Source organism: Jaculus jaculus, chromosome 10 (assembly GCF_020740685.1).
Source record: "Jaculus jaculus isolate mJacJac1 chromosome 10, mJacJac1.mat.Y.cur, whole genome shotgun sequence".
Classification (NCBI taxonomy): Eukaryota; Metazoa; Chordata; class Mammalia; order Rodentia; family Dipodidae; genus Jaculus; species Jaculus jaculus.
In genome coordinates this window covers 59,879,529-59,901,932 of record NC_059111.1, presented here as the reverse complement: position 1 = coordinate 59,901,932, position 22,404 = coordinate 59,879,529, and the positions used below count along the sequence as shown (strand labels likewise).

General features: G+C 38.1%; 1 protein-coding gene across 2 annotated transcripts in view; it reads right to left on the bottom strand.

Moving 5' to 3' along the window:
* Cdk14 (cyclin dependent kinase 14) overlaps positions 1-22,404 on the bottom strand; it is a 707,419-nt gene that overhangs the window by 221,591 nt on the left and 463,424 nt on the right. For both annotated transcript variants that reach the window (XM_045161059.1, XM_045161060.1), the window contains one exon: positions 2,624-2,717. In XM_045161059.1, coding sequence (XP_045016994.1) covers positions 2,624-2,717 — 94 coding nt within the window. The remainder of the gene's footprint in view (positions 1-2,623; positions 2,718-22,404) is intronic.

The following is a 22,404-nucleotide window of genomic DNA, read 5'->3' as shown; positions in this document are numbered from 1 at the left end:
CAGCATTGAACAGTGACAACCCTTGTCTCAAGGCAGAAGGCAAGGACCAATACCCAAAGTCATTTTCTCACCTCCACATATCCACCATGGAATATGCATGTTTGCATGTGTGTGTGCATCCATGTATGCTATTAATATTTGACTGAATATGTAAATAATATCTCATCCATACAATGAAACATTGTAATGTCATTAAGAAGGGTTTTTGACTTTATTTCTTAATGAAAGTTTCCATTACATATTATTATATGAAAATAGCAAACTGCAAAACAGTAGACAAAAATCAGTTTTTAAAAGCATGTGTAGACAAAAATGTGTGGAAATTATCAAAGTGATAAAGGTGATTGTCTTTGAATAGTAGAGTAGAGGGTAATTTTTTCCAGCTATTGTACTTTTTTACGTTGTAGGGATTCAACATTACATAAAATATATTATTTTTATAGTCATAAGAGACCATTTTAACATATGTGTATATAAGTTGGCAGACACTAAATACAATAACATTGAAAAATAGCTTCTAAAAGAACAAGAAGGGTCAATAGCACAACTCTTTGAAGAGTATCTGTGTTAGGGATTTTTATTTGTACATTTCTGTTAATATAAAGAACTCACTGCAATGTGGGACACCGTATGAAGAAATCATGTGGGCTTTATTTCTTTACTTTCTAGTCTTCTTTTATCCTTTCATTGATGATAGTGAGGTGAGCACAAGTGATATAGTCTCAATTCATGTATTACATCGTACTACAGTTTTTTTATAATGTGGTGTGTGCATGCATTTGTGCATGCATGTGTATGTGTGTGTGTGTGTGTGTGTGTGTGTGTGGTGTGTGTGTGTGTGTGTGTGTGTGTAAGTACACAGTATGTCCTTATTCACACAGAGACACAGATGACATCAGAGTTCTTTCTCAGTCACTTTCTACCTTATTGTGACAGTGTCTCTTGCTGAAACTAGAGCTCATCTATTCCCCTGGACTTGCTGGCCTGCATGTCCCAGGGAATTCTGTTTCTACTACTCTAAGCTGAGATTATAGGTACACACTACCACCATTGGGCACTGTACACAGTCACTTAGGATCTAAGCTCAGGTGTTCATGCTTGTGAGGCCAGCACTTTACTCATGGAGCCATCTTCCCAGCTCCAGGGTTCTTATACTCAAGATGAAAGCTATATTTTAGTGTGGTTCTGCAAAACTAAAGTAAATGATAATCAAATCAGTACATCACTTGACATGAGCCATACTAAAATCTGTCTCAGTGATTTCACACAATCTTTTTAAAGGGAAAAGTATGGTATTATGAGCTATTGCAGTGTGTTTCATTTGATCCTTCTAACACAATCCTTAATTTTTCCACCCAGATTAGTCTAGCTCTCATTCTTTTTTTAAGTAATACATTTATGTGATTATTAAGTAACATAAAAATCTGCTGAATAAAACTACCTGTAATAAGGTGTGAAAATTATACAATGAAAACAGCATGTACTTTTAGAGTATTTATTATGTGCCAGACATTCTAAAAATACTCTTTATGTTGTAAGCCAATGATTCCCAAAGCAACCTGGGAGAAAAGTGCTATAATCCCTCTTTTACCTATGAGAGCTAGTAAGGTCACATTGCTAAAATGTAATACAGCAGAGTGCTAAACCCAAAAATCTACTCTAGAATACTTAATTTTGTCTGATTAAATAAAACTCTAAATAAAGTTTTAATTATCGAAGTACTTTAAGTTTATATAAAAGTTGCAAAAAAAAAATTACAGGAAGTTCTTGTACACCCTTCACTTAGCCTCCCTTGTTCTTAAAGTCATGTGTGGAACATTGTTAACCTAGTTCCTTAGTGACTAAACACCACACTTTATTTGGATTTCACTAGTTTTTCTCTATTGTGTGTGTCTTCCCCTCACATAGGATTCCACCCACAATATCACATTACATTGAGTTGCCATGTCATCATAGCCTTTTCTGGGTTGAGACAGTTTCTCAGACTTCCCTTGGTTTTGATGATATTGCCAGTTTTTACAAGTAAGCAGTAAAGAATCTTGTAGAATATCTTGTAGTTTTGTTTCTTGAGATGTGTTTTTCATCATTATGCTGGGCTTATGGTTTGGGGAAGAATGCCACACAGGTGAAGTGCCATCAGCAACATATCATCCCCAGGATATGTGCTAGTATTACCATGATGATAGTGGTCTTGACAACCTGGCTGAGGGGTTGCTTGTCTTCCTGTCCACCCCTGGACCCACCATTTTCCATGTGCTATGTTATAGAAGACAGCTGGAAAGCAAAGCCTATAGTCAAGGGCTGGAGGTGGCAGGGAGTTAAGCCCCATCTGTTTATGTGGACCAGAACTAATTTTAAATCATTCAATCTGAATGCCAATTATTCTATATTGCCTTTTTTTCTCTTACTCAGTCTTATCTTTTGACATTTTACTTAGGTATGACAATTTAAAAGCACAATCCTTAATTAATTTCCCATTTTTCAAAGGCTAAAAAATGTTAGAACTAATTATGACAACACATAAACATGTTTTAAAATAATGTCTACCAATCACTGTAGAATTTGTCACAAAGTGATAAATAAGAAACAAGTTTTTCTCAGAAGTAATCTCTGTGGAACTTACCAGAAATATTCGTTCAAGTTGGTCTTGAATATCTTTCACTCCTGGAAAGGCAGCAACACCTTGGATCATCTCAACAAGAATGCAGCCAACTCCCCTAAAGAGTAAACAAAGAATCATGATGAGAGCATCACTAATTCTGCTTAAAACCTAAATATGGGGCTGGAGAGATGGCATAGCGGTTAAGCGCTTGCCTGTGAAGCCTAAGGACCCCGGTTCGAGGCTCGGTTCCCCAGGTCCCACGTTAGCCAGATGCACAAGGGGGCGCATGCGTCTGGAGTTCGTTTGCAGAGGCTGGAAGCCCTGGCGTGCCCATTCTCTCTCTCTCCCTCTATCTTTCTCTCTGTGTCTGTCGCTCTCAAATAAATAAATTTGAAAAAAAAAAACAACTAAATCTGAAATTATAATATCCATTCTATGGGTGGTGGAGGGGGAAAGCAATGAATAAATAATCCCTTAGTAAACACCATAAGCTGTGAGACAGACCTGGACCAAGACTCTCCTCTCTCCTGTTTCATCCTAAAAAGATGCTAAATAGAAGTAGCTACAGTGAGAAAACCATGGAAACCAATAAAACTGGAGTCTTTTGTGGCTTTCGCGGCTTCCTGGTCCTTGTAGGACATAGGTAAGACAGTCCTTGTCTTGACAACTGAAGCCACTTCAGCCCTGTCCTAACACCCTTGTCCAGCTGTGTTGCACAAGCTGATAATGGCCTGTACTTAACAACTGCCAGTGGTCAATGTTCCTGGTATTAACTGCATCAGGGGAGCTTTTAAAAACCACAGTTGCTCTGACCACAAAACCAAAGATTCTGCCCAGATATTGACATGAGCTACAGGGATGCCTTAGGGCAGCCATCATGGGGACGCTGAGCCAGCTGATCCACTGCCAAGCAGATGCCTAGAGAACCTCCTTCACTCCTTAGGATCCCTTCCTTTTTCACCTATTTGCTCTTGAAATATAAATCCAATTCAACTTTTATAATCATATTTCAATACCACCCCCTCCAAAAAGCCTTTCATGAACCTTCTAGCAGGCAAGACAGTTCATATCTTATTAGTTATATCCTTTCTCAAGATATCATCAACCTTCTACTGTACCTTAAGTGCTATACTCACTGTGCCTTGTCTAGCAAAACAGTCCAGGGTACCAGAGGACCTTGCTTCTCAGGCTACAGTAGCCTATACCAAACTCAACAGCTCTAGACAATCCATAGTACAGGTGAATAGCCAGTTATATGCTTCTGTTGGAATTACAAGTTATTTGAATCAGGATAGCAAGAAACCAGCATAGTTAGATTAGGTAAATCATAACAACGACAGACCTAGCATGAATAGCAGTCATTCTTACACATGAAGTCCTTTAGAATGGTCTGGTTTCTGTTTTTAGGAGATCTGGGTGTGCAGATAAACTGGTGTCTTTCTAGCTCCTGTACTTTCTTGGAATTCTCCATAATTTTTAATGCTTCTGCCTTGAGTGAGTTTATGTTTCTCATGACTGAACATATTGGGGTGTTTGTTCAATTGCTATATTCATCTTCAATCTAGGGCTAGCAAACTATTATATCCTTATTTCACAACCCATGGGGTAAAAGACAAGTGACCCACTTCTCTACAGCTGCTCCAGTTGTTAGCACAGTTGCGCATAAATAATGTTTTGAATTAAATTAATGCATTGGCCAAATGCCTTTCCCATATGGTTCTATTAAAATAGAACACACATGCATACAGTGCTAAAATGGCTACACAAATCCTACTTTATCTTAAACATAATTTCATTTATGTAATAAAGAATTAGTTTGCAATTGTTGCAGAAACAGATTTTAACACAGATTGCATATGTGAGAGAACATAGGTATGGATAAGACACAATGATATATTTATAAATAATGGAGTTTCAGATGTTTGACAAAGTCTACTGAAAATGCCAGCATGGTGGTTTTCCATGTTTTTTTTCCCACTAAGAATTCTTTTCTAGTACCAATGACCTATTCTACTGTCTTCTTATAAGGATTACATAAAAATATCTTGGACCTAAAACACCTACATCTACCTTTCTATACATTAGAATATGTTCTCTAGTCATCATCTTTGGACCTTCACATCATCTTACACAAGCTGCAACTCTGGCTATGAAGACCCTCAGCAGAAACACCCATACTCTACTGTGTGCCCAACTGAGCTAGATGGCTAAGAGTTAACCTGCATCCTACTGTGTGTCCAACTAAGCTGGCTGGCTAAGAGTTAACCCACATCCTACTGTGTGCCCAACTGACCTGGCTGGCTAAAAGATAACTATTCTATTGTCAAACTGCATATAGATTTTCTTTTATAGCTATTTTTTTTTCATTTGTATCACCTCAAAAATATGACACTTGAACAACTGGTAGATAAATCAACGTTGCAATTCTTTCAGTTGGGATGAAAGAGTTTCTCTATAGGCTTTTATCTGTTTGGCTGGCTAGAGATTTTGACATGCAGCTCTAATGGGTGTTTCCTATGACATTATCTTTATCAAAGATGCTCAAAGGTACACTAATAAAACTGAAAGAAGCAATACAAAATTATAATGTACACGGACATAAAAGGTAGAAGTGTGCAAGACATTCATATATTAATTAATATAGCAAAACCTTTCACTACTGCCTGGCTGCCAAACAGCAATAAAAGCCTTTTCATTTGACATAAAGGACCACTGCCATCTTTCTGCATTTCCCCTCTATTCCCTCTGTATTCCCTCTCTGTATTCCCTCTCTGGCCATAGATTAAGAGAGTGCACAGAGTGGCTTGCTGAGAATGAATTCATGTATTTAAACAATATATTTCTGATGAATAATATTCTATGAGAGTATGAAGAAATGTCTAATCTGTGACTTCTTTTGAGAAATTGAGTGACTATGTAATTATAACCCACTTAGTCTGAATTTTTCATTAATAATAAGATTTGGTCAAAAAAGTCTTTACTTTAGGATTTGTCAGTTTATAAGGTAATATAGAAAACACCCAACAATGTTTACATATCTTTCAATTATTTTGAGCTCAAACTTTCCAAATGTAATTTCTGTTGCAGTCAGCTCCTTGTTGATGGGACAAACATCCAACCAGACACAGTTTTATGGGAGGAACAGGTTTATTTCAGGCTTACAGAGTGCAGGGTAACACCATCAATGGCAGAAGCAGCTGGCTCCCTTTCACAGATCCAAGCAGAGAGACATCACCAACAGCCACCACCACAAAATGCAACATACAGAGTTCAGGCTGCTCTCCACACACATTTGGGTTGGGATATAGATCTGCCTCCCAACAACCTAGGGCTATACTCTAGGATCCACTCCCATTGACATCTCCTCCAGCAGGGAAGCTGGAAATCCAAATTACAATGTCAATTTTAATAAATCACCTATGATGAGTCTATGGGAGCCATACATTCAAATTATCATATTGAAACTACCACAATTTCTATCACTGGTATATTATTTTTTATGACAATTCAAAATGGGACGTTAACCAAACCTGATCATTCTTTTCCACTATCACAGATATATATATATACAAAGTGAGAGGACCAGAGTTTGCATCCCCAGCATCGGTGTAAATTTCTGGATGTGTGTTCTACCACCTGTCATCCCAGCACTTGGGAAGTTGAGATAAGGAATCTCAAAGCAAGCTAGCTAGCTAGACTAGCTGAATCAGTATACTCTGGGTTTAAGTCACAGAGTGCCTCTGTATACATACAGTGATTAAGGACATAAATCAATGCCTCCACATTCACATGCACACTCACATGCCCACATTCATACACTATGCACACAATACACAAATACTCTTGGTAAAAAAAAATCTAGAATGTGGAAAAATAATTAATAATAATTATCACTATTATATAACCCTCTCTACTACCTGTGATTTAGGTTGTGTAATATGAAGTGAATTCATAACAATCTTACAAAACCTAAATTTTAAATTTTATTTATTTATTTATTTGAGAGCAACAGACACAGAGAGAAAGACAGATAGAGGGAGAGAGAGAATCGGCGCGCCAGGGCTTCCAGCCTCTGCAAACGAACTCCAGACGCGTGCGCCCCCTTGTGCATCTGGCTAACGTGGGACCTGGGGAACCGAGCCTCGAACCGGGGTCCTTAGGCTTCACAGGCAAGCGCTTAACCGCTAAGCCATCTCTCCAGCCCCTAAATTTTTATCTCTCTTTTTTAGAGGGAGGGGGTGTGTGGTAGTGTTGGGGCTCAAAGCCTGAGCCTTGTATATGCTAGGCAAATGGTTTACCCCGTAGCTATGTTCCCAACCCAATATTTTCCCTGCTAAGGATTGAATTTAGGGTCCTAAATGTACAAAGCATACACTCAATGACTGAGCTTTACCCACTGCCCCCCCTCAACCTAACAATGCTCATCTCAGCTTCAATTCTCATTATAGGTAAGTTCATATGAAATTTGTCTGGTGTCACTCCTAGAGGAAATCCATATCAAGTTTCCAAATGCTATAAACACAGTCACTCCAGTATAGCCCACTTTACATAGTTCCATGATGATATTCTAGTGCAGCATGGACAAACACACCAAGCTCAGCATGAAAGAGTAAGAAGGCTGGAGGTCAGGGCTAAAAAATTCCAACCTGCTGGATTGTAAGCTAAAGGAAATGAAATTGGGCATGACAGATCCCAAGCAGAGAAAACAGAATTTATTAAGTGAGAAGGCGTGAGAGAACCAAGTGCCACTTATATGGCTCTGTGTGGAAAATGGGGGGAAAAAGAGGACCAAAACATTATTCCTTGCTATGATATTTTGTTTCTATTTTATGACATGGCTAGAAAGTCTCAATATATGTCTGTCTGTCTTTCTATCTTTCCTTCTTTCTTTCTTTCTTCTCCTTCCTTCACTTCTTTCTCCATCCCCTTCCCTCCCCTCCCCCTCTTTCTCTTTCTCTCTCTTTCTTTCTTCCTTCCTTCCTTTTTTTCTTTCTCTTTCATCAACTACTAATAGAATATGAAGCTTGTCAGTCAGCTGGGCCTACCCACAGACAACCTGATCTTTGTTGATTAAGAAATGATAGCTTTCATCTCAGGAGGCAGAGGTAGGAGGATCACTGTGAGTTCGTGGCCATCCTGAGACTACTACATAGTGAATTGCAGGTCAGCCTGTGCTAGAGTGAAACCCTACCTCGAAAAACAAAACAGAAAGAATGTCAGAGCCAAAGGAAGGGTAGGACTACTTACAACGTGCTCCCTCCAGACATAAAATGGCCTGGATATCCATGACCTCATAGTGCCTGACACTACCTACACAAAACCATCCATCATAAGAGGAGGAAAAGATCATGACATCAAAATAAAAGAGAGACTGATTGAGATGGGGAGGGGATATGATAGAGAATGGAATATCAAAAGGGAAAGTGCGGGGGGGGAGGGTATTACCATGGGATACTTTTTATAATCATGGAAAATGTTAATAAAAATTGAGAAAAAAAAGAAAAACAAAACAAACAAAATAAATAAATAAATAAAAAGAAATGATAGCTTTCAGGACACAGTCAATGACAATCACTAGTTGTAAAGCTACCTAGTGCTTTCAAGTCCTACAGCCACTAAAGGAAACTGGGGTAGTGTAATCCCTTTCTCTTCTGGCAGAAGGATAGCACAAAATAGTGTACAAGGGCCCAGAGAACAATAAATTATACTTCCTGTTTTTTTTTCATATTTTATTTATTTATTTGAGAGAGAAAGTGCCATGCCAGGCCTCCAGCCACTGCAAACAAACTCCAGATGCATGTGGCTCTTGTGCATCTGGCTTATGTGGGTCCTGGGAAATTGAATGGGGGTCCTTAGGCTTCATAGAGAAGTGCCTTAACCACTAATCTATCTCTCCATCTCTTTCCTACTGTTTTCATATGGCCTGTGGAACGAAAAAAGCCTTTATATTTCTCCTCATAATTACTTTGATAGATTAACTATATATATTTATTGAATACAACATAATGTTTTTAAGTACATATACATTGTGTAATGGTAAAATTCACCTAATTATAATTTGTATTACTTCACATAATCATTTCTGAGTAAAGTATACTTGATACCCTTAGCATTTTTTAAGACTAGACTATATTGTCATTAAAACTTGTCACCATGCTAGTGAAGTGATCTCTTCAGCTTCTCTTCACTGACATTTTGTATCCTTTGTCTCTTGGTTGACAGATAAAGTATTTTCAATTGAGCAACAGGGAAAATATGCATTGTGAGTCTTTTTCAAAATAAGGATGTTTACAAACAAGTTCTATAAGGGTTTCTTTTCAGAAGAGTCAATTTAGGGAGTTATACAATGGGGGTAATGGGAGAATTCATTCTCATAAACTAGTCAAAGATAGTTTTAGTTGTGTTTGGAACAGCTCAATATCTCATTTCTTGGAGCCACTATCATTTATTTTATGAACATTAGGAAATTTTGTCTGTGCACGTGAATTTTATAAATGTACAGTTGCTGGGGTCTACAGTGATTACCATGTGGATAAGCACAGGGAAAAAAAGAACATTTTAAATATCTTGAGATTTTTCTTCCCTAAAATCAGCCATAGAGATTACAGACAGTAGAAGTTTATATTTTTGTTATCATAATGAAATGTTAGAAGCAGGGTAACTTGTTTCCAAGGAGTATGGATGTGGGGAATGGGGTAGACAACAGCTTTTTGGCAGAGAAGACACAGGGTCAAGGTTAACACTACCAGTGATGAGTAATGTTGACATCATGTACTGTTGATATGATATGCTGCCTTCCAGAAACATTAGACAAACCAACAATTTACAAAGTACCTGACCTGTACTCCCTGGATCAAGAACTTCAGAACAAGACTGAGAAACTGTCATAGCCAGAGTAGATGAAGGATACATGACAACTGAATGTAGTGTGGTATTTACAATTATATGAACTAGAAAAAGAAAGTTGGGGAAAACTAGTAAAATCAAAATAAAGCAACTTAGAAACCTTGTATGGTGGCGCATAACTAAGATTCCAGCTACTCAGAAGGCTGAAGCAGAAGGAATACTTCAATCTAACAGTTGAAGAAAAGCTTAGGAAAACTAAGTGAGACTTCATAATTTAAAAATATAAAATATACAATAACATTTAGTGAATAGTACCCATGCAGGTTTCTAATTGTTAGAAAAACTTCAATGTTAGATGTATTTCTAATATATCTTCAATATTTCTATGAATATAATACTATCTAAAATTAAAAGTTAAAAGGGAAAAGTAAAAAAGGACAGCATTTCATGAGTGGGAACTATATTTAGAATGAGTCATTGTAAATACAAAAGCTACAGTGAACATAAGAAAAAAAAAATAAGACAAGTCTCTGTGCCAGGTGTGGAGGTACATACCTGTAGTCCCAGGACTTAGGAGGAAGCATAAGGAAATGAAGAGGTGAAGACCATCCATGGCTACAAAATGAGACCCTTTCTCAAAAAACAAAAATGATAGGGCTGGAGAGATTGTTCAGTGGTTAAAGGCTTACAAAGCCTAAAGGCCTGAGTTTGATACACACATTAAGCCAGATGCACAAAGTGATGCATGTATCCGGAGTTCATTTGCAGTGGCAAGAGATTCTGGCATGCCTATTCATTCTCTCTCTCAAATAAGAAAAGAAGAATTAAAAAAACATATCATAAAACAAAATAACATCTATGTGCATTTTGGTAATCACTATCTTGAAATCAGCACAGGTGATTTATAGTTATATGCTCAGAATGTGAAATGCCAATAGATATTTAACTCTAAAAAATATGGGCAACAAACTAGATGCAATAAACTTGATGTGAAGGTTCTTAAACACTATATTACAACTTTATGACAAAGAACTTCAAGATAAAAAAATCTCATCTAGATTATTATATTACATTTGGGAAAACAGAGGACACTGCTATAGAGTTTTGAATGCAGAGAGAAATGGAATTCACCAATAATGGATGACAAATTGTATCCATCAGAGTGAGAACAGAAGGTTCAATATTATGAACTTAGGAAGTCTTCTAGATCTCTCAGTGAATCAAGTTTCATAACAATATGTTCTTCATTATACTTTCTAAAGACCTAATTTACTTAAAGATATGTAAATGTATTAGCCACCATAATCTTTCTCTGAAAGATATCTGGTCCTCTAGTTTTGAAGACATAGACCAAATTAATGAAAAGGGTCATGGCAATATGGTCATGCTCCAGTTCTAGATGTAACAGACTCAGGTCACTGTAAGGGTCTGAGAACTGCTGAAGAAAGACCCCAGACTCAAGTAGTATGTAACAGCAAAGAGCATTTATTCTGTAGAATCAGCCAGCATGTGGTAGTCACCCATTCATGCAAAATGGTAACCCTGAGAGGGGCTCCCAGGCTCCTTTTAAGCACAGCTAGAGGAATTTTTGCAGGCTTAGTCTTTTCTAACATGATTGGCTAATTTGAACAGTAGCTGTACTTGCACTCTTTTGATTGGTCCTAAGGTTTTGGTGGGCTAGGTCTAGGGGAATTTCAGGCAGGTTAGGTAATTTTTAAAATGATTGGCTAGGCAAGCAGCAATTACAGTTGTGCATCTCTGATTGGTTGGTGCAGAAGCGTTGCAAAAGGCACAAAAGGAACATGTCTCCAGGAACTGACTCAACCCTTGGGCTGTTATCTTTTCCCACCACATGTCAGGATCACTGATGATTAACAGCCCACCCTTTCTCAGAAGTCTTGTTTGGCTCTTCGGGAAACTGGAACTTAAGACTATTTAGGGTGGCACCTTACCGAAGTCTGTCATGGCGTCATTTTGGTCCCTTCATTCCCCCCTTGACTATGGACCCATCTTGAATCCTTGAGATGTATCTAAAGGTTGGTATTGTTGTCTCAGAACCCATTACTTGTACTGTGGCTATATGACCCTTGACAAATTTGACATGGACTCATACCATCTTTGAGATTATTCTATTACAGCTGCCCACTCATAAGCATTCTGAAAGATGGTACATGCCCACAATCTCAGCTCTTGGAATTTGAGGCCAATGTGAGCTATATAATGAAAACTTGTTCCAGAAAAAAAAGGGGAGCACTAATGCATCAATCACAATGCATAACCAAAGAAGATCTCACTTTGTCATTGAATATTTCAAGCATAATTTATTCAATTATTTCATGATGGCATTATTGTTACAAAATGATGATTAGTCCAACAAATGGATATTCTCATAAAGAGGGATAACAAAGTACATAAAAATAATTATTTCTCCATTTGACATTAACTTAATTTCTGTCTTAACCAAAACATTTAAAAAACTAAAATAAAACACTGTTTTCCTTCCCTAATTTTCAGAGCAAATGTTTGGCACAATGCAGAACAATTTTTAAAAAATTTAAATGTGATACAATTAATATATAAAAAAACATGGACGGATCTTTGTCTCTAATGTCATCTACTGCTTACCAAGGGTTTAAGCTTCCATGGAGGGAGGTTTTTAAGCAGAGAGCTCTGCTTTCAAGTGGCACACTGCGTACATTTTCCTATGTGCAAAGGCCACAGGGACCCACCATACTGCTATTGCCAGAGCTGGGAAGGGGCACCTTCTCATACATACTTCCACTACTGAAAGTTTCAGGAGGCCTCTACCCAATTTCAGAGAATTATTTGGAGCCACAAAGAACCATCTGCGTTGTCAAAACATTTGGAAAGAGGGCTGTAGATCAAGACACTGTCAAGCTGTTTCTGACAGGAGGCAAGCAGATGTACAGACCCATAACTCAGTACAAGTTGATTCTCTTCCCTTTTCCCTTTCCACAGTATGTTGGCACCAGAAATATCCTCAAAGACAATGTGTCCATCCAAAATCAGCACTGGAAACAGGGCTTCTTCCCATTTCTTGCATATGCTAGTCACGCAGCATCTTGTTAGCATCTGGATTCTGGCTTCCTGGGTGCCAGGTGAGGTCTGAGATTCTGCATTTGTAACAAGCTTCCAAGTGATGCACACACTGCTGTTCTCCAAATTAGGTGTTATAAGCAAGAATCTAAAGGGTAATTCTGTTTTGAAAGGTGTTCAGTAACTCAGATTAATTCAGTAAACATTTATTCAGGCTTTATCCAGAGGAAGAACAAAAAAACAATAGATCAGTAAAATAAATTTACATTAAATGTGAAACACAATATGAATTTAACAGATGAGATACAATACTAACTCAGAAACCTCCTCATTAATTAACCTAGCAGGTAATTTCATTTAGCCATGGTTCACTGAAAAAAACCATTATGCAATAAAAGCCAAAGGTATGTGGCACACCAAGGTAGCCATATATTTTCTCCACATTTCTCTGAAGGAATGTGTATATGTGCAGAATAGACCACGGTTGTATTCGTTTATCAGCTTCTAAAATAAAAATGTTAAAAAAACAAATCTATATTTTTATGCTATAACTTGTAAGAAAATTTATTATATAACAGATGTGTCCTTTTCATTTTGGCATTCACAGTAGTTGAAAGTGAAAGATTAAAAAATTACATTCCATCATGCCCTTGGTGACTACAGGAGGAACTGAATTGATTAAACTGTCACTCATCATTTACTGTGGTTAGTGCTTCATTAGGCACCGATAGGCACAATATATCTTAGTCAAATAGTTCTGTGGAGGACTACTTAGCTCTCAGGCCATGCAAACAAAGCCCAGACAATGAGTAAAAAGCTCTCTAAGAAAATATTCAGACAATAAGGTTTTTTCATAAAGGGCAATTTGGACCTTAATTTTCAAATTATTTAATAAATTTATTTCTCTAATAATGTGTACTTACAAATTAAGCAAATCAGAATATAAATTAACAAAAGTGAGGAGTCAAGTACCAGGGAAGACTGCTGCTGACTTTGTGGGATGCTCTGGCAGGGGACTGTAGTCCCCTTGAGGAAGACAAGCATAGGGAATAGCTTATCTGCCCACAACTTCACTTGGCTTTGAAAATAACACTCCTCTTTCCTCAACAATGCACCTGTAACCTATTGGGAATATGAGGTCTCCCAACCGCACCACGCTGCACATACATCCCACTCCTAACAATGAAATGGGTTTCTTCTTACCTAGTAAGCATTATTTGTGATTAATACTCAAGAATGTTCTTAGATATATACAGGATGGGAACGGCAGGGTACCTTCTGGCTTGGACTGGTTTTAGATGCATACACAGTACGGCAAATTGTGTCCTCTTAGTAAACTTTTAGGGAGAAACTACTATTTTCCATCCTGTATCTATGCATAACTGGGCATGAAGATGATAAAAATTAGATATACTATTTAATGGGCCGTGTGTAGTAGAAAAAATTAGATAACTTAAGTCTGTGAATCAAAATAGTCAACCATGCAAACTTCTCATGAAGTTCTTAAAAATTAAGCCTTTTTACTACTTGTCCACGCAGGTGAGCTCCTTTCCCTCCTGTCAACTATCACTTTTCTCTTAATGAAGACCCTTGATGTTTCACTTTTTATGTACATCTTTTCCAATTCTTTGAGTAAGGCTTCAAGAACCTGGAAACACCAGCAACATCCAGACCAGGGCCCACAACTTCAGGAAGATCAAAAGAAATTGCATGAATTCCAGCCATGATAAAATGCCAGCTTGTACTTGTATTTCTTAATCTTCAATGATAATTGTTGCCCATCTACTTTAAGTAGTATGTACTGTTTATGTTCCTTTTTCGAAGCGTTTACTTTTTAATCAAATATTTTCTTGTTTCTTACTGATTTTGTTCTTTTTTGTCTTACCTTTCCCACGTCCTAAGCCAGAAACCAAGGCATCATGTGAAACATTGTCTTTTCTTATTATATAGTCAACTTGCTACATCCTAACTATTCCTCCATTTTGATCTCTAGTCACTTGTTCCTTCCCTCCTTTTCTTCCTTCTACTCCACTACCTTCCCTAATGTTATTCCCCATTGCTATCCAAAATACCATCATTTTATCTCATAGGGAAACTTTATCCACTTCATATATCTGAGCACTGTCCATTTGGAAGAATTACTTCCTCAAGTCAGGCTGGGGAACTACACTTAGGAGTGTCACATTCTTAGATCTTCACATCTCCTTGTCACACACCAAGGATGAAAATTTCCCCTTACCTCACAGCCACTACTGTGATAACTGTATCCCTGTTGAATAGCTCACCACAGTGTCTTTCTCTCTTATCTTGAATGCATTAGTACCAAATATTCATTCAGTATCATTAAAGTGAAAGAATGAATGAATGAATGGATTACATAAATTTGTCCAAAAAGCACACACATAAGATAGTAGAGTGAGACATTTGTTGAGAATTAATATTACCATATAAGATAAAAAACTAAACAAAAATCAAATTAATCAATTTTACCAAAATATCCCCCTAGCTTTATTTATAAGATACTCCAAAGAACTTCAGAAGTCTCCATGGAAACCTCTGTTTTAACAGTACCAGTTACTTGAATGCTAAAATTTAGAGCTATAAAGACCCTAGAGAAAGCCTAAAATAATATTTTGATTTTTTTTACATATAAAGGAACTGTACTGTATAATTCAATGTCTTCATTTCAATATTGGAACCAGAAGCTACATTCCCTGACTCTAGGGCTAGGAGGAATTCTTTATTCTATGCTGTCATCCCAATTAAAACAATATATTGTTATAATGTCAGTATGGTCAGACTAAACAGGATTTTAAGAAGGCAACTTTGTTTTTTGTCCAGGAAACATGAATGGTATTGATGAAGATGAAGCTGAAAACACAAAGAAATAATCCCAGAAAATGAACTTGTATTACCATGGCTGACACCCTCAGCATAAACTGGCTGTGGATGTTTAAAAATATTTGAAAATTTAAGACAGACAAGTATGGATAATGAAGCCTCTCAAGGTAGTCTTTAAATTAGAGTTCCAAATTAAATAACTGAAAACATTGAAACTGCTAACATCCACAAGCCAGTCTCAAAGAGTGAGAAAGAGAAAATGTTCTCACTGAGGAGGGAGTTTTGTAACAAAGCAGGCGATGCATACTATTGCATCAAAGAGCAAAAGAATATTATATGCTGTATTTTAGAACCACACTAATGATGGCACTTCTCCAAGGTCTAAACAAGCATAAACAAGACACAGCAAGAAAAATTAATTTATTAAGCCTTACATGTCTTAAAGTCTGTTTATATAACAGCATATATAGGATCAAAAAGCCTTTTTGAAAGGTTTCTCTCTCCAAATATATTAATTCTTATGCAATAATGCAGAGAATTAGGAAAAACTGCTCATGCATAATTATATTAAAGACTAAAACAAATGGCATGTTTAAGCCCTCTTCTTCTATAAACCATACCTGGCATATCATGAAGCAAAATCATTGCTGACAATTTCAGGTTAATTATTCTCCTAAAAACCGAATTCTGAACTTCAAATTACAGCATGTTAAGTTGACATTTAGTTCCATTCATCAAATGTCTTGGCTGAATTTTGATGGACTATTGTCATGAATATTACAATGAGCACTACTAAGATATGTAATTGTATAGCTGGTATTTGGCAGTGAAATATTTGACAAACATTTAATATCTTAGATCAGAAATGGAAGATCTGAAAAATCATTCAATTACAAATTGACATTGTGCATGCCTTGGTGAAAGCTATGAGCTTCTTGGGATATTATTAGAGTATTGTCAAACAATTGCCCTGTAATGTTGTCTGTGCAAACTGGACACTGAACACAGGCAGGGGAGCAAGGGGTCCTGGCATTGGATAGGGGACTAATGCTAGTGGTTCTGTCTGAAAGCAGGGGCCAATTTCTTTTCATACTTAAACATTCTCGAATGAGTGGAAGGGTATATTCTCTGCCTGTACTGGAGAGATTTTCATGGGAAGGGGATACTCTGCAATTGAGATAGTTTCTGTCTTTTGTGTTTTGTTTTCTTTCTGTGCCTCCACCAAACAGTTTGAGAAAATTAACCAAGAATCTTCATATTTTGAGTGGTTTGAAAAAAATCACCATTAAAAAAAATAAAAGAAATTGTAAATTAATTTCATGGATTACTAAAAATTCTAAATCGATTTCTAAGTCAAACATATTAGCATTAAATATGACAGGAAAGTATATCATTGCAAGAATGAAGTTATAATCTGTTGAGTTTTCATTAGGCTATGAATATATTCAATTTTCAAAAGCAAATATGGAAAAAAATAGCAATAAAGGAAAAGAAATTCAAATTACTAGTCACAAAGAATGGTAGAGGCCTTGCCAGACTCTGCAAAAAATGCAATTACATAAATATCTCACTCATTGAATGAGTCTCACATGGAAATATTGAGAAATACAAAATGCCATAGCCAAAGAGAAACTATTTGCATGTGTTCAGGAAAATACAGTGTTACTCAGATTTAGCATTTAGTAGTTACTAATTGCCTAACAAATACTGTGACTAAATTTTGTGTCTTTTAATGAAATTTAGTCATCTATTTCAAGGTTACTGATAGGTTATTTTAGTTGTTTGAATTTAATTTTTTTTGAAGTCATTGCTTTTTATGCTTTATAATGACTTCTGTTACTCATGAGATTCAAGGATACTACACATGAAGAGAAAAATTAAAGAAACACAATCAGATAAGCTTACTAATTGTATGCTACAGGGTTTATAGTTGAGTAATTTACTAATACATTTAAAGTGTACTTAATTAAAAAGCAGAATACTTATAAAGAAAAATATGATTTTGTAGACTTCTAGGTAAGATGGAAGCATAGTATACATGGCAAAGTATCCTAAAGAGAGAAAAAAGCAAACAAACAGCAAACTACACTTGTCTACCAAAAAGTGAAAGTGTATAACTTATGATCATCCACAGCAGATAGAAAGGATGGAAAATGGCCAGAATTGTGCACTACACGCACTAGTGGCTCCAGTCCATCTGTGTACCTGCCCAGCTGGCACAGAGCTGCAGGAGCAGAAACGAGGGCCAGGGAGTTTCCACTCACATCAGCCTTTTGGCAAAGTCAAGAAACCTGAAGGGGAACGTAGCAGGGACCAGCTGAGCAGCTGTTGAAGGAGATCACAAAGGGAACCAGCTGAGCAGGTTCAGTACTATTCCAGGCACCCTGCACACACTCCCATCCCCAACCATCAGAGTTATGAACCTCCAGAGAACTCATTCACCCTCCAACTGCATGGCATCCAGCATGGCCAATCAGAACACCAGATTCACAGTGCAAAATAAAGGGATCAAAATGGGCACTCAGCAATGGTGAGATTGACAGCCCTCCCAAAAGGTAATAGGGCCTACTTATAAAGAGTCAGGTACATAAGGTATCTTGGGTAGATTCAGGTTAGGTGCCGTAGATGAGTGAGACTATGTAGCGATTTCTTTTCTGTGATTGGCTAAGTTCACTGAGAATGATCTGTTCCAGGTTCAAACATTTTACCTTAAATTTCTTTGTGTCATTTTTTCTTACTGCTGTATAGAATTCCATTGTGTACATATACCACATCTTAGTTATCCATTCTTCAAGTGATGGACATCTGGGTTGATTCCAGCTTTTAGCTATTACGAATTGAGCTGCTACAAACATGGTTGAGCAAATCTCTCTGGCCTGTGTTTTGAAGGTTTTAGGGTAGATACCCAGTAAGGGAATAACTGGGTCTGTTGGTATCTCTATAGTCAGCTTTTTCAGGAGTCTCCAAATTGCTTTCCAAAGTGGTTGTACCATCCTACATTCCCACCAACAGTGGATGAGTGTTCCTGCTTCTCCACATCCTCGCCAGCATTTATTTTAATTTAATTTTTTGATGTTTGCTATCCTCATTGGGGTAAGGTGGAATCTCAGAGTTGTTTTAATTTGCATTTCTCTGATGATTAGGGATGATGAACATTTTCTTAAGTGTGTGTTTACCATTTGTATATCTTCCTCTGTGAACTGCCTGTTCATCTCTTTGCCCCATTTTGTGAGTGGGGTGTTTGTCTTCTTATTGTTTAGATTTTAGAGTTCTTTGTAGATTGTAGACCTACAAAAATTAGGCCTCTATCATTTGGATAACCCGCAAATATTTTCTCCCATACTGTGGGTAATCTATTGGCTTTGCTTTTATATGCTTGTCTGTAAAGAAACTCTTCAGCTTCATATGATCTCATTGGAGTGATTGTTTGAGATTGTGAGCCACTGGGGTTTTGTTCCGGAAGTCTTTTCCCATTCCTATATCATGGAAAGTACTTCCTAAATTTTCTTCCAGTAGGATTCGAGTTTCTGGTCTTATGTTGAGGTCTTTGATCCATTTGGATTTGAGTGTAGTGCATGGTGAAATGTGTGCATCAAGTATCAGTTTCCTGCATGTGGTTATCCAGTTTGTCCAGCACCATTTGTTGAAGATGCTATCTTTTTTCCAGCCTATATTGTTCAGGCCTTTGTAGAATATCAAGTAGCTATACCTGCTTGACCCAAAATCTGGGTCCTCAAGCCTATTCCATTGCTCAAGATACCTTATATACCCAGCAAGCACCTCATGGACTAGACACTAGGATGGATGGGGAGGGAGGGGAGGGCATCGAAGGGGTGGGAAACACTAATCTGGACCCAAATGGCAATGGTACCATAAAATTCTACTTCCTGAAAGGCAGACCAAAAGGCGAACCTTCACTAGAACCTTACAGGAAACACCTGAACTACAAGACACTGGAGAGGGTAGGTTAAAATCTAACCTAAATCTTCTACATCTTCCCTCCTGCTACCCCTCCCCCCCTCCTCTATAACTCTTGTATATTAGTTATGTTTTCCCTCATTTTCTTAGTGGGCACTGACCTGTAACCCCCACTACCAGCATGGGGCTATCATCCACAATGAGCTTTTGATCAGAGAAACCTACAAGGTTTCCTAAAAGAATGACAGACTTCTGTCAGAGTACTTGATGACCCAACAAAGGTCAGTGGAAAGACCCTATTGCTGAAGACTCCATAAGCAGCTGACACATAAAATGGAATGGCATGGCTGAAAGCCAGGAGAGAGTCAGTCCCCAGACAGTCAATGTGTCTAGTGCCAGAAGGCGCTACATGGGAAATGGGGGAAATGACCAATATCTGTCCAAGCAACTCATGGTCTAACCTACTTAGCAACAAATAACCTGGTGTGATGCCCACACAAGTGCAATAGTGGCACACAGCCATGGTGGGGAAGCAGTTGCTCTTTATTTGGCTAACTGATCCCCTCAGTAGTGCAGGACCCATAGCTGGAGCTGGGAAACAAGTCAGAACCATATCCAAACATAAGTCCATTCTCCAATATCAAGCTACCATCAATCATGGGGTACAAGAGGGCCTACACCTATCAAACTCTCTATCACAAAAGTGTTATCTCAAAATTCCAGGTGCTAACTTACTCTCCGTTGGAGAATCTGCTTCTCTTTTTCAGACAGATGCAGATCCTAAGGAGAGAGCTGCCCCATCATACCTCAAAAGGGGCCCGATTGTAACTAAGGAAAATTGGTGAAACAAGCAAGGGTGCTGTTTTTCTGATAAACTGGATACCAGCACAAAGGGGAAGGAGACCAACACAGAGAAAAATTAACTCCTAACAAATCAGAGAGCCAGAGCCTCAGAGGCCCCCAACACCTCAGCACTGAAGCAGACCAAAAATGAACTCAACATGGCTCAGGGAAATATTGTGGAAGAGGGGGCGGAAAGAATGTCAGAGTCACATGTTGGGTCATGATATGCAGAGACATTTATAGTACCAATAACTGTGGGCTAATGCCACAATGCACAACCCATTTAGAGCAACAAGGAGGGGCCATTGGGAGGGGGTAGGTCATGAATGAGCCTAACAATGGTACCAAACTGCCTGTATTTGCTGAAAAGAAAACTAATAAATTAAAAAAAAAAAGTCAGGTACATATGCCTGCACTGGAAGTCCTAATCTCTCTTTCCATGTAAGGGCAGGTTATGTGTTACTGTGGTGGTTTGATTCATTTGTCCCTAATAAACTTACATATTCTGAATGCTAGGTTCTAAGATGATGGAGATTTGTGAATTAATGCCTCCTAGAGGGAGTGTATTGTTGGGGGCAGGCTTATGGATGTTATAGCCAGTTTCCCCTTGCCAGTGCTTAGCACACTCTCCTGTTGCTATGCCCCATTTTATGTTGGCCCAGGGGGTGATGTCCACTCTCTGCTTATGCCATCATTTCCCCTGCTTGCTGGAGCTTCCCCTGACTCATTTCAGCCAAAATAAACCTCTTTTTTCCCACAAACTGCTCTTAGTTGGATGATTTCTACCAGCAATGCGAACCTGACTGCAACAGTTACCATTGAGTGATCTATTATTGGTTGGCTTTACCATTCTCACATAAACTGTATTTTGGCATTTGCTACTGTTGCCTTTGACATTTTCTGATTTATAGGGCCTCTTTTTTTTCTGTCATTATATGAGAGCAGGGTCTGACTTGGCCCCAGGCTGACTTGGAACCCATTTCAGACCAGAAATCTCAACCTCCCAGTTGATAGGATTAAGGGTGTGGGGCAATACACACCCCTAGGGACTTTGACTTTATTATATAATCCCTTTGTTTTAATCCCTACTACTGCATAATTACTATGTGCTGGTTTTGAATGAATATTGCTCAGTTGAATTTTAGAATTTGCCAGTAAATTGTGTTACCCAGTCTACTAGAATACTTGAATAGCAGGTAAACTCAATTCCTAGGGTCACTGCTCTTGTTGGTCTGGGAGTATAAGAGCTACACTTATGTGGTAGTTTGAATAGGCAGCCCCCAATATATTCAGTGTTTTATTACGTGGTTGTTTGCTTCTGCAGGCATCTGGCTGGAGGTGTTTTCACTGGGCATATCTTAACATGTGGCGGTGGCTTTGGGATTTCAATCTAAAGATATGCAAAGTGCCTAGATGGAGTTCCTGAAGTATGCTGTGCTGTGCAGTTTTTGGCTTTTAGGCTTGTGTTTCTCACTGTGTTTGGTCCTGTGAAAGTAGGTCAGCTTCTTCTGACATTATGGAAATTCCCTTCAATCTGTAAGCTTCAATAAATCCCTTCCTCCATAACTGGTCCTGGTCTGGAAGTTCATCTCAGCAAACCAGAAGCTGTCTGCTACAGAAGTTGGTACTGAGGAGTGGGCTGAGAAGAACCTGACCATGTAAATGTTGATCTTTTAAAACCTTTGTTTTGGAGGAATAGGCATTGACTTGGTACTTACAACTAAAGATGCCTACTGGAGTGGTAAGCCAGGTTTTATTGACTATTCTGATCAGAGTTTGAGAATACTAAGTACAGAAAGTATTGATTGGCTTTGAAGGGCCCAAACTGATGCCATGACAAGCTTGACTAAGCTGCCACCCTAACTAAGTCCTAGATTCCAGTTTCCTGGAGAGGCAAAGAAGACTTCTAAGAAAGGGCAAGTTGTTAATCAACAATGATCCTGACATGTGGCCAAAAAAAGATAACCACCCAGGGGCTGACACAGTTCCTAGAGACATGTCCCTGTCACGCATTTTTGCAACCCTCCTGCCCCAACCAATCAGAAATGCACAACTGTAATTACTGCTTGCCTAGCCAATCATTTAAAAAAATTACATAAGCCTGCCAAAATTCCTCTAGCTGTGCTTAAAGGGATCCTGCGAGATCCTCTCAGGGTTGCCATTTTGCATGAATGGTTGACCCTTGCATGCTGGCTGACTTTGCAGAATAAACACTCTTTCCTTTTACATACTATTTGAGTCTGGGGCATTTCTTCAGGGATTCTTGAACCCTTATATTTGGGGGCTCATTTGGGATT